Source organism: Limanda limanda, chromosome 8 (genome assembly GCF_963576545.1).
Source record: "Limanda limanda chromosome 8, fLimLim1.1, whole genome shotgun sequence".
Taxonomy (NCBI): Eukaryota; Metazoa; Chordata; class Actinopteri; order Pleuronectiformes; family Pleuronectidae; genus Limanda; species Limanda limanda.
Window position 1 is genome coordinate 11,893,584 of NC_083643.1, and position 18,066 is coordinate 11,911,649.

Sequence of the window (18,066 nt, forward strand, 5' to 3'; positions counted from 1 at the left end):
TGAATGAGTGCAGCACACACACACTGGTGCTTCCTCTGGTCCTGATCACAGGCAGCAGGCAGTGTCCACCATCCTCCCCATGACCCGCCCCTCCGCCGCCGCCGCCGCTGCCTGAGCCAGGTCAGGTGTTCGAGCTGCCGCTACGTGAGCTCCGTGTTCGGGGAACTGCTTGGATCTAGTGTGCGGGACAGACCCGGTCGAGGCCATGCTCAGACGGATACTTCAGATGGTAAGAGACCGGTGCGACGGACTCAGCCGTGTCGCTGCGGTTCTTGGCTGAAAACCGAATCGTTTTCCTCGGAGACGCGGGGCCTGTCCTTGTCTGTTTTCATGGCGGGGACGCGCGTTTTGATGCGCGGTGCGTCGCTGGATGGGCGGGGGTTACAAGTTTTAGCTAAAGGGAGTCGGCCGATTGGAACAGCCCCGCCACCCCGTCTGATTCCAGTCGGCATATCAAGCGCTCCTTACGTGGGATTGACACGGCTAGCCACCGAATGCTAACATGGCTCGTTTGATTGATGCTACCCTTGGCAGAGATGTAGCGAACACATAACACACCAGCTAATGAATTAGCAAACCGCCCACCCGCAGGCTTAGCTCGGTACAGAACAGCTCGGCTGGCCCAACACCTCGGTCACTGACTCGGGTTATTTCCCGTTTGCTAGCTGTGTTTCAGCGGCAGGTTAATTCATCGTCCAGTCGTCACATGCTAACATTGATGTTAGCATCAGACTGCTTTGAAGTCCTGTGTCAGCAGCTTCACGTTAACAGGTGAAATACCTGTTTTAATCAATACGACTTATACTAGTGTTGATAGTTCCATGGTTGTCTGGATAAAACACCAACTTGTCACTAAGGTTACAAGTGGGAGTGAGAGAGGCTAGCTACCCGGCTAGCTTCCCCATAGGACTACATTGACCGTCATGCATTGCCAGCAGCAGTATTGTGTACACTTTCAATTCCTGGCCTGGTGACCAGGAAAACCCACATTTCAACACTTTCCATTACGATGAGGAATCATGAGACTGTGAGTTGTTATCTGAGAGGGATAAGGACTGAAAGGGTTTAGGGAGATTAATCAATATAAAAACATTTAATTTCAAATGGTTGGATTCATTTTAACACCATGTAGTTAACAACACATTATCATGGGCACAGGAGCTTGTAGGACACAATCTGATTTAAACAGGACACGTGTATGACCATCTGTCCTTCATCTAATATATCTGTTGATCCACTGACCTGGGATCATTGTATGGTCACAGACACTCCTCCTGCTGCAGACACACTACTAAGATAATGATTACAAAGGATTTTATGACTGTGTTACCTTTGAACAGTCACAACAGCTCTCTACCTAGTTCATAAGCTTCAATTTCTTAATAGGTCCTGTGTTGAAGTAAATATTGTAGAGAATTAGCTTATTTTGATTAGGGCTGGGCATTAAAACAAAATCAACAATTATTGCTGTATAATCTTCATCAACAGTAAAACAACAAGTGTTCAATACATTGTACATGGCTTTATTGCCTTTGCATTCAACAGGCTCAGTCAGGAAGTAGAACACTGAATAGCTCAATGTAGAATGTTTTAAACAACCCTCACTCAGGAGCTGAAATCTGTCTGTAAACCTATAATAAATAACAATGTGACATTTATCGTGGGAATCATTGATATTAATTGTTATTATATTTTTTTACCTGGATATAATTATTGCCCAGCCCTAATTTCCATTTCATTTAATATTATCATCAATATTATTACTTAGTCGGTCCAGGGCTGTTTCATGTTATTTATGTAGCGTGTTTGAATAAGATCCACTTTGTTCCATGATGTAAACGTTCCACCTGCCTGGTGTTTATCCACCTCAAACCTCCTGAAGGCTCTGACATGATTGGTTCAAAGTGCTAACAGTCCCCTCTCCCTACACACACACACACACACACACACACACACACACACACACACACACACACACACACACACACACACACACACACACTCACATATTTTGACCTAGTTCATTCATGCAGACAAACACCAGCCCAAACAAACCCTTTTTGTGAATGGGTCAGCAACTTCACATCCACCCCATGTGTTTGCACTTCAGGACAGTGGATTTAGCTGATTCCTGGTGAACACTTCCCGACTTACTCTGAGTTGTATAGGGAGTCTTTTTGTTCCTTTCCTGTTTCATTGCCTGGGTGTGTTCTCCAACAGCGCTTGGCCAACTGCCTGTTACATGACCAACAGTATTTTGAGGGCTGCGTTAAACAAAAGCAAAAGACCAACCAGGGAATTACAGCATATTAATTTAAAAAAACGAATTTATTGTTAAATCACAAAGTTCAACTGGAACAGAGAACACCTGAGGTTAAATACATAGTTATCTAGAATGTCTAACAGCTTGTTAGTCATTGTGCTTGTTCAAACGATATATGAACTTTCTAAATATGAACACAATAAGTGAATTGAAAAGCAACAGGCTGGAGAAGATGGGTCAAGGACACAAGTTCTGCAGCAGTGAATATTAGGTATAAAAATTAAACAAATATTTGCGAAGGCAGTAAAACCGGCCTGATCAGACTCTCTTTAAATACAGTGGATCTGTGAGGTGACCAGAGGCCTGTGAACACACAGATGTTAGACACTGTGCACACGTTTGCCTGGGTGCTTCACCAGCTGCAGCTTTGTACAAGTTGAAAAAAACAGCATGTGGATTCTTCCTCACACATTACTCTTTCCATCATGTTTTATAATAATGTTTTACTCCTCTTCCTCCTCCTAACTCTGTGTTGTGCAGTTCTAACAAGGCAATTTGCATACATGAATATTGTGTTGTTACCGATTATAATTATCCAGTTGCAAATAGTACATGTAAAGAGCACACGCATCAAATTATTGAATAGTGTAATGTAAAATGTGTCTATTTATTTGTTTTGATTAGTTTATTTGGTTCGTTTTATTACACACAAAATAAATACAAAATACATAAATCCAATAAAAAAATGTGTGTATGATTTGGTAGAAACCAGTAATTGCTCATATATATACCACACACAAATATAACCAAAAATAAAATACAAAGGCATCAGTACAGTTTATATATTAGCATAAAAGAGACAATTTCACATATAATATATGTTGTATACATAATAACAGAAATTTGAGAACTAAAAACGGGATTTAAAAATCATTCCGAAAAAAAATCTCCCCAATACTGCGTCTCTCAATAAATCAGGTCATTATTCAGTATTTTAAAATATTTTTTCCCATTCCACTTGAGCGGTCTCAGACTCTTGTTTATAGTGTTTATAAACTGAGTTATATATGTTTATAGATTCAGAGTAATCACGTCTTTTTTCTACTCTCCAGACTCCTGGGAAGGGAGGCTCCCAGAATGCAGAGTCAGAGCAACCCACCACCGACCTCAACCACGATCAGACGTCTGAGGTAACACGGATGTTTTGGTTTTGCATATTAATAACTGGCCTGTTTTTCTACCCTGCGGTCAGAGGTGCTGAATGGAAGCTGTCTGATAAGTTATCATGGTTGATTCTCATGGTGTGTTTCTGTATCCAGGGCTTCATCTGTCCTCAGTGCATGAAGTCGCACAACTCTGCAGAGGAGCTGTTCAAGCACTACGAGCTGTTCCATGATACCGGAGACCTCCCCGCTCACATGGCCCCCACTCGGTGAGACAGATATTTATGTTACATAAATTGTGACGTATGTCTGACGTCATTGTGCACAGAATTTTACTTAACTGTATTTTTGATAGTGGACTTTTTTCTCCATTTAGGGAAGACCTTACAATGCTGCGGCAAGAAGTTCAGGACCTGCATACTTCTCTCAAGGTATGGTTGGGAACTGAGACTGTTACAGATGTGTGTAATACAAAGGTTAATACAAAGACTCACTACGTGTGTGTGTGTGTGTGTGTTTTCATTTTTTTAGGAGGAAAGGTGGTTCTCTGGAGAGCTCAAGAAGGAGTTAGATAAAGTCCAAGGACACCTGAAGCAAGTAATTCCACCAAGATATTTAACATGATACATTATGGAACTTTCTGAATATACAACTGTTTAATCAGACATAATGGTGATGCCTGCTCTTACTGTACATGCTCCTCTCCTTTGTATTTCACAGAATGATGGACAGGTGACCACAGAAGATGCAGGTTAGTGGTTTTCTATTTAGAATACCTCTGACAAAAATAAAACGGTGTCAGTTTCAAAACAAAATGTGTTGCTTTTCTTACCACAGCCCTTGAAAAGAAGCTGAATGAAGCAGAGACAGAAAAGTTCAACATCAAGCAGATGAAAGACCTGTTTGAGCAGAAGGCTGCACAGCGGGCCACGGAGATAGTAGGTCAGTGTTGGCCAAGACAAGTGGAAGGCCTGTGTCTCCATCATTTAACATCTGAAGTACTATCTTACCACTGTTCAACTCAATCCACCCACTGTCCTTTATGCAGCTGTGCATAAATTGTTGGCACAGATGTTCAATTTGACTCTGTGTGAACCATTCTATTCAGTTAGGGGAATTGTTTATCAAGTGTATATCTGTTTTTTTTTAAATTGAATAATATTCAATGAGATTGCTTTGGATTCTTGTATGCAACAGATTTAAAGTCCCGCTATGATGAGGAGAAGAGCTTAAAAGAGGCTGCGGACCAGAGGCTGGCCAAGTTGACAGAGCATCTGCAGAAAGAGACGCAGGAGAACGAGAAACTCAAAACAGAACTGGTACAACAAACACTTGAAGTCTCTGTTGCTATGTATACTCTCTTTATTTTGCTTTACAGGCGTGCTTTGGAGTTTGAAAGAAATCAGTTTGGCTCTGAGCTCTGTGCTGAATCGACACAGCTCCTATTCAGATAGTCCTCTCATCGTTGTTATAGAAACACAAACAAGACCTTTATCCAAAGAATTTATATCAAAAGAGCAAAAGGTTACTTTAAACTAGAGTACCCAGTCAAACGCACTCACCTGTCACTGATCTGAAATATTCAGTGACAGTGGTTTATAAATACTCCCCATAAATTGAGTGTAGTGCTAGAATTGATTTTTTCATCTGTTGCTTGAATTTAATGGAATGTCTGAAGGCTCCTATATACACCTGAGCACCTCAGCCATTCCTTAGGAGCTTGAGTTTAGATTTATCTCAACACCAAAACATTTTAAACTGGATGTAAAACGCAGAGTTTCTAGCTCATCTTTCTGCCACCCAATCTTCCTGTCTTCAGCCTCTGCTCTGCCCCCTAGCTGCAGCGACCGGGAGTGGAGGACGTGGAAGTCCTGCAGAAGGAGCTAATACAGGTGCAGACGTTGATGGACCAAATGACGCGTGAGAGGGAGGACGAGTCTGAACGCCTCAAATGCCAATACGAGCAACTGCAGGCTGATTACACTACCTCGGAGGTGAGGAGGGCTCATGATATAATGTCATGAAGGTCAAATGTAGCTCTGCAGATTGAAGTTTATGTTTTTCAAGCACATAAATGTGCACAATGATTCCCACAGTTTACATAATCATCTATAGTACTAGAGTTCTGAATTAGAATATAGTCTAGTGTAGTTCTGATTGTACCCCCTTTCCATTTTACTCCCCGATCTTTCGATCCTTATTGAAAACTATCTGTGGAATAACTTGTGAAATAATGTGGAACTACTGTAGTCATGTCATATCAGAGAACTTTGTTCATAAATCTAATTAATTAATATCTGGTGAATAATTCATATTAGTTTCCTGCATTTTTGATCCCTTAACAAGAGAAGTATTTATAAGTCTCTGTCAGGCAGCTCCAGGCCTCTTCTTGCACATCTCTTCAAATTATCTCAAAGCACAGATTCATGTTCTCTAAACAATAAGAAACCACATTTCATAAAATATTTGAAAACTGTCTGGTTATTGATTACACAGCAACTTAACTAACCAAGTGGTTATGGTGCAGTCCTGAGCATTATCTGTATTTAATTTCCATCTTATGAATTGATGCAATCAGTGGTCTTCAGGTCAGATGGGGAAATGTCAAAAAGACATCTAAAAATATAAGGTTAACAGTTAACATCACATTCAGCCTCATGCATCGTAGGCGGCTGCAACTGTACAAAGCAAGAACATCCCACCATCTCCTATTGTGTATAAAACATTGTAGCAGCTGTGTGGTACAGACTTGCCTGCTGCTGTTGTCTGGTGACTTACCTTTCGTCGTGTCTCTCTTTCCCTTTCCTTCTGCCTCTCACATAATCCACCCCTCTGCAACACTTAACTCTTTCTTCAAGATCCGTAAACTGGAGGTAAAACACGTCGTTTCCAGTTGGCCCCCCAATGCCCTTTCATCTTTATGAGTTTCACCAATGTTTTTGAGATTATTTTTTTTAACATTATATAAACTCTTTTTTTGGGTTTTTGTGCGACTCATGCCTGATTATTTTAAACCCGATTATATATTTTTTGGTGCTTCACTTCCATTATTGTACACTACATTTCATTGCAGAAAGACTGTAATGCTCCTGTCTATTTTATTGCAGTTGACCATATCCCAACTAAAAGCAGAGCTGGAGAAGGGTCCGCAAGAAGCAGCTGTCTACACCCAAGAGATCCACCAGCTGCAGAGCAATCTGAATAATCTGCAGCAGCAAAGCCAGGTAACACCCAAACACACATTCACACATTCACACAAACACACACCCACACAAACACACACACTGCCAAAACCAAACAGCTACAGTTGATATGGTTATGTGACAGTGTTGCCCGATATGCAGCAGGATTTACTTTGACTAACCATTCTTGCCAAGTCTCCCTTCAACACAGCAGCCCTCTCACTTTCAGTAACTGTTCTCTGTCAGCTCTATTATCCTCAGAATCTGGCCCGATCACAATGCCCAGGTGTCATCGGTCTTCTTTTGCAGCTGCGAAATTAAAATTACAACAATTTCACAGAGCTCTATATTTAAACCAAAAGAGGGGCATCTCTGACATGCCAGCTATGCCAGTGTGGGTGAAATACAAATATAGGTAACTTCACTGGTGCAATGGGAACTGAAAGCACTGGTCTCTGGTAAGAATAAATTCTCACACACCAGACACATCAGTGCCCTCCCAGCCAAATAGGTTTCTGGGTAAGGGGAGAGGGTTACAAAAATGGATCCTCAGTGCCGTGCCCCTCTCTTAGCTTCTACCCGGAACAGGATACCCTGAGACCTGATGCAGATACAAAACAGGGAAACACAGACGGTCAGGACTAAGAATAGACAGTCAAAGCACCAATTAGGATTTCATAGGTCAGTAACACAGCAGGAAGCTGTGACAATGACAAAATGAGAGGGCTGTGAGAAAGAGAGGCAGAACAAAAAGACGAGGGCAACGCACAAAGTTTACTGGCAAGGTTGTTAATATTGGCCAGCTGCTCTGTTGGACCGCTGAGGTTTATTGGATGTCTGTGGACTCCTGGTGCCCTGTCACACTCCTTAGTTAGCAGCACGCTCCTCTATTAACAACATTTTGTTCTTTATCACCTTGTTGCCAAGTTTAATGCCGTACTGTGCAAATACCCAAGTTTTCCAAGTCATAAACCTTCCACTGGAAATGCCACACCTTCGCCTGACAGGCCACTGTTCTTTTCCATTGCTTATATCACATGTGTTGGTGTTTGTGCATTGTTGCCTTGTATTTGTTATATGTTTCCTGGCTTTCAAGCTCATTCAGGGACATCTTCTATCCATACTTCTGGTCAACCAGTGGTCCTGTGACTGATATTGTCTTGTCATCTCCCTCTCCAACAGAGCCTGTCTGAAAAACTAGCACGTAAGGAGAAGGAGCACCAGCAACTGGAGGAGAGTCTGGGAGCTGAGAAAGCTGCCAAGAAGGGAGTCCAGGGCAGCCTGAGGGAAAGAGAGCAGGAGGTCCAAGAGCTCCAGGCTCGGGCCTCCGGGGCTGAGGCCTCTCTGCACAAGACCCAGACAGAGCTTGGAGAGAGAACTGAGGATGTGACAAAGCTGAAGAGTGAGATTGGTGAGCTCGAGGTGAAGCATGCAGAGCTGAAGGTTGAGAGAAAACAGCTTAACCAGCAGAGGGAAGAAAAAGAGAGTCAAGGTGCTCAGCAGCAGACCGAGATCAGTCAGGTGAGTTGTACTCATAGAGGAGACAAACACAGGTGACTGCATGTAGGACAACAAGACAAATTATATATAAAGGATTTTTACTTTTTCTCAAATCAGCCAAACAGAATCTCATTCTTCAATTACATCTCTGCAAAAAGGCATTGTTATCTTCACCATGTCAAAAAACACACTATATGTCAGCACTAATTAAGAACCCAGTAGCATTTCACCCATTCAAGAATAAAACAAAAGAACGCTAATCCTAGTTTTGTAAAGATTCACAATAACCGAGTTAACCAAAAAACACATCACAAATCCAGTAACTTTAAAAACTAATGTCAAAGAGGATTCCCGATGTCCATATCCTTCATCATAGTATTTAACACATTTTTTGCCATTTTTCACCCTTTCTTCTCCATCTCAATCGTCACCCCTCTCTCTGCACTCCTCTTAGCTTCACGCCAAACTTCTGGAGGCAGAGCGACAGCTGGGCGAGGTGCAAGGTCGTCTGAAAGAACAGAGGCAACTGTCTGGAGAGAAACTAAAAGACCGCGAGCAGCAGTCAGCCGACCTGCAGCTCAAACTCTCCCGTACAGAAGAACAGGTTGGTGTCAGATGAAACTTTAAATGATCGCTGTGGGGACACTTAATTAATGCAGCTCAACAGTCAGAACATCTGTGCAATAAGGTGTCGCTCGTAAAATGTGGTAGACGCTGTGAGATCTGCAATTGTTACTAAAGCTGAAAGAAGAGTGATTCAAAGCAAGTCAATCAATGGCCTGTAGTAAGATTCACAAAATAACTTCAGGTTTATGGTCGAAACAATATGGTTTCCATTTTCAGCTGAAGGAAGGTGCCAGTAAGAACACAGACCTGCAGCACCAGCTAGAGAAAGCCAAGCAGCAGCACCAGGAGCTCCAGGCGCTGCAGCAAAACACAAACGGCAAACTCCGCGAAGCACAGGTCTGTTCACAAGACACACCCTCACTTCAGGATTAGATAATAATAGAAGTGAGTATGAAGCCAAGAGAAGCTGTGTAGAACAGTGAGTTTTAAAATCACTAAGAGGTCCTCTTTTGAACAATGTGTGACATAGTCTTATACTAAGTTATTCAGCTCCTGCTTCTGTGTGCCAGTGCTTTAGAAATAAGAAACTGGTAAAACAACAGAAAACATTCTCCTTTTTTGACTTTTCATCATTCTGTAGAACGACCTGGAGCAGGTGCTGCGTCAGATTGGGGATAAGGACCAGAAGATCCAGAACCTGGAGGCTCTGCTGCAGAAGGGTAAAGACATCGTGAGCCAACTGGAGACCGAGAGAGAAGACTTATGTGCCAAGATCCAGGCCGGGGAGGGAGAGACGGCTGTGCTGAACCAGCTGAAAGAGAAAAACCATGCACTACACGAACAGGTGGCTGAAAGCACAGACACGTACTCAAAGTTTACTTCCACTTTTTGGTTGTGAAAAAGTGAAATGACAACAGACATATGTCCACCCCCTCGTCAGTCACATTAACTCTGTTTGTGTGGATCTTAAGGTGACGCACTTGACAGACAAACTGAAGAACCAGTCGGAGAGCAACAAGCAAGCCCAGGATAACCTACACAAGCAGGTCCAGGAGCAGAAGACTCTGCTGCGTTCGGCCCAGGACCGAGCCCACACCCTGGAGACGTCTGTCACCGAGGTCACCACCCAGCTCACAGACAGCAAGGAGAAAGTCTCCCAGCTGGACTCCCAGGTAAGCCTCTACATGAGCATGTCTTTGTAATACATGATAAATACAAGATGGTGGTTTCATTGAAAATGCTGATCTAAAAACAGTATGTTCTTTTTGATTTACATTTTTTGAAAGTGAGAACAGAAGTGAAAGTTTTTGTTGGTTTGTCTACTTTCAGCTGAAGGCAAAGACAGAAATGTTGCTGTCTACTGAGGCGGCTAAAGCTGCACAGAAGGCCAACCTGGAAAACAACGTGGAGACGGCCCAGCATGCACTGCAGGATAAGCAGCAGGTGAGCTTCCACTGCAGTGTCCCATGTCATACTCCATATTCCTCTCGCCCCTTCACTTCACTCAAGCCCTAACTTCTCTGTGCTGTGTTTTTCCCTACCCTCCTGACTTATTTATCGCTCTTATCCCAAACCCTCGCCTGTCTTTTTGTGTAGGAGCTGAATAAAGTTCAGCAGAAGGTGGAGGAGCAGGTCCAGAGGCTCAAGGAGAGGCAGGAGCAGTGCACGCAGCTGGAAACCGGTCTTAAAGAATTCAAAGACAAACTGCTGGCCTCAGAGCAGAGTGTCGAGCAGCTGGAGGGGCTAAATAAGGTTTGAGTCTTAATAGAGTGACTAATATGGGAACTAAAGAGCCCAGTGACTGTTCTTTCTAATGTCATGAGTATGAATACATTTATTTTTTATGTTTGACATTGACAGAAATTGGAGTCACAGGTCGGGGAGATGCAGGCTACACGTGATCAGGCGCAGCAAGAAGTTCAGAAGTTGCAGAAGGAAGGGTCAGAGGTTAAACGGAAAGCTAAGGAGCTGCAGCGCTCACTGGAAACAGAGAAAACAGGGTGAGATAGAAGTGTTCTGATGCACTGGTTTTGAAAACAATTAATCCTTTCAATGGATATTTTTTTTATTTTACTATATTTTAAATTAATTGTTCCGCTGTTAAGGGCTTCTACGCTACAAGAGGAGTTAAAGAAGCAGGCGGCGGCTTTGAGCGACACCCAGCAGCAGCTGCAGTGTTGTGAGCAGGATAAAGCTGCTCTGAAGGTGAACCTGGACAAGGTGACACAGGAGGGAAAGACTCAGCATGCAGAGCTGGACAGGAAATCTCAGAGTCTGGCAGCAGAGCTACAAAAAGCCCAACAGGAGAAGGAGGCTCAAAGGAAGGAGCTTGGCTCTACTCAGGAGAACCTAGGAAAGGCTAGAAAGGCTCAGAAAGACAGTCAGAGTCAACTGGACACGGAGAGGAAGAGCAATAAGGCAGCCATAGAGGAAAAGGTAGGTTCAGTAACCTGAAGACGGTGATAAATGCAGCTTAGAAACATGTAATCAATAATCGCATTTATCTGTCTCAACCCTCAGGAAAAGTCCAGCGAAAAGGCCCGACAGGAGCTTCTTAAGAATAATGAGATCATTACCAAGACAATGAAAGAATCTAAAGAACAGTTGGACCAGATGAGAGAGGTAAGCTTCTACGGAAAAAAGACACAGCATTAATGATTTAAATGCAACACCTTAATAACAATTTTTTTGTCTCAAAATGATCAGGCAGAGAAAAAGCTGAAAGGGCTGCTGAGCTCGGTAGAGAAGCACCAGACAAAGACTCAGGAGACACTGAAGGAAAAGGAGAATGAGCTGGAGAAGCTGCGGGCACAGCTGAAGACAGCCCAGGGGTCCTTTGAGGAGGAGATGAAGAAACTGAACAGACAAGTAACAGAGTCACAGGAAGTCAATGCCAAGAAAGTAAGTAGTATTTTGTTTACAACTGTTAGCATACAGAACCACATACATACATTTACTGGTTTAAATGATTGATATTAACTGTATTTTCCACAGGCTTGTTGTAAAGGGCATTGCATGATGATATTCTTCTTCTATATTTGTATATATGTTTATAAACGTGTGTATTTGCCTCTTTATCTGCAGGCTGAGGAGGAGGGTCAGCTGAGGGCCCAGGTGTCGGCGCTCGGCCAGGAGCTGACTTCTGAGAAGAGCCAAGTGGCCGAGCTGCAGAAGAGCTTGGTGCAAAGTCAGGAAGGTCTGACTAAGCTTCAGTCCGACTTCTATGGCAAAGAGTCGGAGGTCTCGGCTCTACGTCAAGACCTCAAGGTATGTTTATGCAGGAAGGGAAAGAGGAGCTACAGGCTGATAACGACTTGATCTAAGGAGGTTATGTTACAAGTTTAATTCATAGAGATCAACGTCTGAAACTCTTTTGAGGCCCTCTCACAAGGTCACTTCTCGTTTTTAATGATTTCTGTTCTCACCCACACTAAGGCTACGTTAGTTAGTTGACTTTTGACCTCTCTGTTACTGAAGGTGTCAGAAGAGAAGTTGGGTGCAGCCCAGGAGGAGCTGGCTGCTAATCAAACCCATCTGACCGGTTTGGAGGCTCAGATCCAGGAGCTGAAGACCAGTCGCAGCTCGTTGGAGCAGGAGCTCACCAAACAGCAGCAGAAGCGCCACCAGCAGGAGCAAACACTGAAGGAGCTACAGAAGCAACAGGTCAGTCAAAAGGGATTAACACACATACACACTTGACTTTATGTGATAAGGTTAATAAATTCTGAATTTTACCCACTCGCCTAGAACCACTCGAAGGAGGAGCTGGAGAAGGAGAAGAGCAAAGTGGAGGAGCTGAACAAAGCCAAGAGTGTCCTGGAAAAGAGTAACAGCAAGTTAACATCGGAGTTAAAAGCACTAACAGAGAGGAGTGAAAAGGTCAGTTCAACCATGTCTGTTTTTATTTCAGGGTGAAGAGGGAATTTTCATTTCAATCTACACCTCAGAAAAATCCTTAATATTACAACTGTTAAAGCTCCTGTGGGCAACGGCCACAGTTTGGTCTCATTCCGACTTGACCTGCTTCCCATGCTTGTGTCTTACATAAACAGCTTAACTCGGGGACACTGCAGGTCATCAGGGCCACATTCTTCAACGCTATAACTGAGCATACTTGAATTGACAATTTGACACAAGTCTGGATTTTACAGTTCTTCAAATCTTAAAACTTAAGCTTTAATAATGTTGCTCTAAAGAACTTAAAAATAAGAGGAATTGAGAAATTAAAACTAAGCCTTATAATCGATCAGAAGCAGTTCTCAGAGCAAGAATTTCCCAAAGATCAAATCAGCTCAAACCCTTTTAAAATCTACAATCACATTTCTCATATGTGAGGCACTTTTTCTTTCCTTAACCAAACCAAATACTCACCAGTTATGCCTGTGGCTTCTTATCTGTTTATTTGCAGGAGCTGGGTGAGCTGCGAGAAGCCAAACAACTGTTGATCCAGCAGAAACTGGAGTTGCAAGGTCAGGTGGAGGCGGCAAAGGGAGCACTGGAGCAGGAGCAGAAAGAGCATCAGGCCACCACGGACAGCAGGAGCCACAGGGAGGACCAGCTCCTCTCCAAAACCAACGCTGTCCACGATCAGCTGGTAGACCATCCGTTTGATTTAGCGGATTAAATATCATTTTCCTTATGATTTCTTTTTTTTGTGATAATGATCATGTCTCTAATAAAGGCTACAGAGAAGCGAGCCAGAGAGGAGCAGGTGAAGCTTAGAGAGGAGGCTGAAGCCAAGCTGGGCGTGCAGGTGACGGCGCTGAATGAGAACGTGGCCACGCTGAAGAGAGAGTGTCAGGGCAGCCAGAGGAGAGTCGGTGAACTGGAGAAGCAGACGGACGAGCTAAGAGGAGAGATCGCCGTGCTGGAGGCCACCGTCCAGAACAACCAGGACGAGAGGCGGGCTCTTTTGGAAAGGTGTGTTGATATTTGTTCCTTGGACTAATGTGTAAGGTTGCAGGTGTTTACTCTTTTAAATGATTCTATAAATCTTTGAAAAGGTTTGGAATGTGCTCTGTGAAAAGATTAGCAGCAGCAGGAAGCTTTGATTCTGTCTGAGTTGGTTACTTGAGAAAGTTCCTCAGACGTTTCTTTTCCTGAGATGCAAAATGTGGCTCTTACATGCAGAGGTGTTTGAGAGTGGCAGGAGAGAAGCTGAGAAAATCTCAATGGGCAAATCTCTTAAACTAAAAATGTACATGGTTAGAAATAGAATAGATAACTTGTACATATTTCTGTACTCAGTCTGTTTTGTATAATTTTGTAATTTTTATTATAGATTATGTTTGATTGACTGACCTTTTAGTCCTGATGTGTTTCAGCATTAACTCCTTATCTCAACTTCTAATAGCACAATCAATGAGTTACCTCCGAAAACATGCATTCGTCTCTTAACTGTCAATACTGAAAAATTAAAGGTTATTTAAATTTGTCCCAGTGCTTCATGCTGATGTGAATGGGTGTAATGTAAAGTAAAGTGAGGCAAAAACACCTGCTAACAAACTGCTGTGGTGAATAAACAATCAAGCAGTTGGGATCATCATTAGTCCCCTAAGTCCTAAACATAGTACTAATTAACAAACCAGCCAAGTGGTGGTGGTAGGAAATTCTCCCGAGAAACTAATTAACATGAACACACACGCACACACACACACACACACATCACTAACGCTCTGCGGTTGTGTTTCAGGTGTGTCAAGGGAGAGGGTGAGATAGAGAAACTTCAGGCCAAGGTGGTGGAGATGAGGAGGAAGGTGGACGACACGACGGCAGCCATGCAGGAGCTGGGCAGAGAGAACCAGTCGCTGCAGGTCAGTCGCCAAACCACAGACGCAGAAAAAATATTGGCTTTATGTTTATGTAGCGGTGATGTGCAACAGTTAGTCAGTAGTTTGTCAAAGAGGAAAGTGCAATGTTGTCTGTTGCTTATTCTCAGATCAAGCAGTCCCAGTCTCTGACCAGGAAGTGGGCCGAGGATCACGAGGTGCAGAACTGCATGTCCTGTGGGAAAGGCTTCAGTGTCACTGTCAGGAAGGTAAGAATAAAGGTTTTGTAAAGATGTTTTTAAATCAAAAGGACATAATATCTGTTTCCTCTTAAATCTTTTGCACCTGATTGATCTGATTGGTCTGCCTTCTATCTCTCGTCTTCCTCCTCTTTCTTCTCCTTCTCCTCCTTCTCCTCCTCCTCCTCCTCCCCCTCCTCCTCCTTCTCCTCCTCTGTGAACTTCCAGCACCACTGCCGACATTGTGGGAATATTTTCTGCAACGAGTGTTCAACGAAGAACGCCCTGACGCCCTCCTCTAAAAAGCCAGTACGGGTGTGTGAGACATGTTTTGAGGATCTCCAAGGCTGATCCCCCACTAATCGGTTCTACCTAACCCCAACACCCCCATCCCTACCTGTCCCTCCGCTCCGTCCCTCCTTGTACCTACTCCAGCGGGCAGAAGGTCTTTGTCGTATTTACTGTGCACTATGAAAGGACAGACTCCCACCTGCATGCGACTTGTGGCTCTGGCGCGGAGGGAAGTGACCGGAGGGAGCCACGTGACGAGATGGCGTGGGATCTGGGTCGGGACTGTCTGTATCTGTTTTTGTGCCTTTGCTCCTCCTGTGGACTGCCAGAGAGCGGAGACAGCGAGAACCTAACGCCATCCATCTCTACCTTCACGTTCACATCTCCATCTTTGTTTGGTTTCATCAGTGCGACTGCAAGGTGGCTGCTCTTGTACGTTTTGAGAGGTCAGCGTGAGTCTGAGAGAGTGAATGAGGAAGTAACTATGGTAACGGGGATGTTGAAAATCACTGCTGCCCTACAAAGGTATATGCAGGTAACGATTATGTCCCAAAAAATTCAATATAAATCTAATTAAAAATACAACTGTTAAGATTTTCTGTGTATAACTCAATATTCAAATCAAATTGATCACTAACTAAATAATCCGATTTTTATACTTAAACCCAAGTCATATGATGATGAAAATATTTTTCTAAAATGTTTCGGTTAAGCAGACAGACTTTATTTTACAACAGAGTATTAAAGCCATATTGAAGAAAAACAAATCCATAGAGTTCGAGATTAATGTCGTATTTATACGAGAATGAATAAAAAATAATTAGGAAAGAAGCAGCAAGCAGAACCTGTTCTCCAGATCTACTCCTTTTGGATCCAAAGTCTGAAACCCACGTCATTGTTTCGTGAGATTTCAGATTTGTGTTGCCTTTACGTGCCTCTAATTCTCTGTTGTACTAGTTTATTTGTGAAACCCAGATTCCATTTCCTTTGGCAGTAAAAACTAAGTTAACAGTTGGACAGCTGCAGGTATAATTTGAGGTTTGTGGACAGGGTTTCATTTCCGGCCATGAGTAAATGTGGACACTGTACAGACACTGTAGAGTGAAAAGGGAGGAAATGACAGCTTGAGATTTTCCTCTGAGCATTTTGTTTTGATTATTAGTCTCGAACAGTAAAAAATGTTTTTTAAAACCTTTTAAAGAAACCACGCCATCCGTCAGTTTATTCACCAGCGATTTTCTGTACATAACTCGATGTCAAATCAGTTCCTGCACGATTCCTTTGTGTGGCAGCGCGTTAACGAACTAGTGGGAATTAATAAATGTATTTGATGACCAAAGAATGTCTGCAGCAGGAAAACAGGCACGACGAAAAGCCCAGAGTTTTGTTCTTCGCATTTCAGTATTTTTACGAAGCCTTTAAGTTTTAAATCACAGGGTCAGACAATTTGATCTTGAACAGAAGATGTGTGACGATCTGAGAGGTTGTTTTTTTCTTTTGTTTTAAATGTACAGTTGTGTTGTTTTCTACAGATTGTGGTGCTTTCTGCAGACTCGGTCATCGAAGGTGTCGATGGCATGTTGATTTTTTTTAATGTTTTATTTTCTTGCTGCTTGTTTCATCCACACAACAGCCCTGACTACTGCTCAAGGGACGTGTGTGTATATATGTGTGTGTGTGTGTGAGAGCAAAGGGCTGTAGCTGTGTGTGGCATCACTGTAACAGAGTATGTGTGTGTTAGTTTTTAGGCCTGCTTGTGCTTGTCTGCTCACATGCACCGTGCGAATGTCGGCCGTTGAGACGTCTGTGCTGCGTTCAGGTGCAGCGGCCACCGTCTGCTTTCTGTCCAACACGCCTGCAGCTGAATTCACTGTACAAGCTCCTTCCTGCTTTGTTTAATTTATGTGTTGACAGATGTCGATAAGATCTTTTGTGCAATTGTCTACACACCGGAGTGGACGACAACACTGAAACCCGGCGACGACACAGGTTGTTCTGGTTCTGTTATTTTGCAACATGCCGCTTGTTTCAGACTCAGGTTGAACCGAATTAAGATCGATACGCTTTTCCATCTCAGTTGCAAACTCTCAGAAACACCTCTTTCTTTGCATCGCCTCACTTTTGTTTTGTCTACCTCAGATTGGCACAGGAACAGCACTATTCCTACAGATGTCACATGTTGTATACTCGCCTGCGTTCGAGGGAATTTGATCCACCAACTTGTACAGTCCGGAAAACCTCTAGAGATAATTTGCACCTTACTCTGCTCTGGGCTCGTCCGTCCGAGAACCCGGCCACAAACATTAGGACTTTATTCAGGCTTCAGTGTTTCTAACCCCCCCCCCCAATGTACTTTAACCTGCTCATTAATACAAAGTCTGTCATAATTATCTTTGTAAATGTTTGTAATGAAAGAGAGAAAATGGAAATATATAACACACATGGATGTAGAAACATGAAACTGTGGCTTCATCGGTGTCTTACTCATTTTCTACTAAACGGCATCACACACACACACACACTGAATAGTGGCCTGCTTCGTGTTGCTGTCAGTTATCGTGCATGATGACTTAACTGGCCTGTGGCTCACACTTAATGTTGTCTCCATGTTTAGACTCATATCTGGTGGTTGAGAGGTTTTGCCTTCAGCCCCCGGCTCGCCGCACGTGGCCGCTCGCTGCCGGCGGTGACGTGCGGCGAGCGATACCAGAGTCCGGGGGACTTGGCTTCACCTGAGGGCACGAGAGGAATCATGTAATTTATGTTCACATGCACCAGTTGATTTTGTAACATGTCATGACATAAATAAAACCTACAGTATGTTTCTACTTTTGTGTCTGTTGTTTTGTGCACATACCATTTGAAGGTTTAACAACCAGGGGTCTATCAATATTATGGACATTTGTATGATTCAGGTCTTTATTGTTTTTCACTTTATCTGCATTGTCTTATTTCTGGGCCTCTAATCCAAGATGAAGGCACATGAACTCAATTTAGAGGAAGCTTATCCTAAATCTAGGATCATTTTATATTATACAATTGTAAATAAGTGTTTTCTATATTTGTATTATCTGTAAGACCCAAGGTTGAGTT

The 18,066-nt window shown here is 43.1% G+C and overlaps 1 protein-coding gene across 1 annotated transcript; it reads left to right on the forward strand.

The window, feature by feature from the left end:
* Positions 1 to 115: 115 nt before the first annotated feature.
* Positions 116 to 17,801, forward strand: eea1 (early endosome antigen 1). The gene is made up of 29 exons (XM_061077062.1): positions 116 to 229; positions 3,376 to 3,453; positions 3,583 to 3,695; positions 3,803 to 3,857; positions 3,958 to 4,023; positions 4,147 to 4,177; positions 4,264 to 4,368; positions 4,624 to 4,745; positions 5,265 to 5,420; positions 6,534 to 6,650; positions 7,791 to 8,129; positions 8,563 to 8,712; positions 8,952 to 9,071; positions 9,316 to 9,519; positions 9,647 to 9,847; positions 10,005 to 10,118; positions 10,272 to 10,427; positions 10,536 to 10,675; positions 10,781 to 11,111; positions 11,196 to 11,297; positions 11,382 to 11,576; positions 11,760 to 11,942; positions 12,153 to 12,338; positions 12,423 to 12,554; positions 13,084 to 13,269; positions 13,357 to 13,595; positions 14,368 to 14,488; positions 14,614 to 14,712; positions 14,911 to 17,801. Exons 1-29 carry the CDS (start codon positions 206 to 208, stop codon positions 15,031 to 15,033), a joined length of 4,188 nt encoding a protein of 1,395 aa, XP_060933045.1. The 5' UTR covers positions 116 to 205; the 3' UTR covers positions 15,034 to 17,801.
* The last annotated feature ends 265 nt before the right edge of the window (positions 17,802 to 18,066 follow it).

Excerpts from the sequence above, each read along its gene's own strand:
- eea1 (XM_061077062.1), top strand. The coding sequence starts at position 206 with ATGCTCAGACGGATACTTCAGATG. Across the intron at positions 12,555-13,083 it reads TAACAGAGAGGAGTGAAAAG|GAGCTGGGTGAGCTGCGAGA; the intron begins GTCAGTTCAACC and ends GTTTATTTGCAG. Across the intron at positions 13,270-13,356 it reads ACGCTGTCCACGATCAGCTG|GCTACAGAGAAGCGAGCCAG; the intron begins GTAGACCATCCG and ends TCTCTAATAAAG.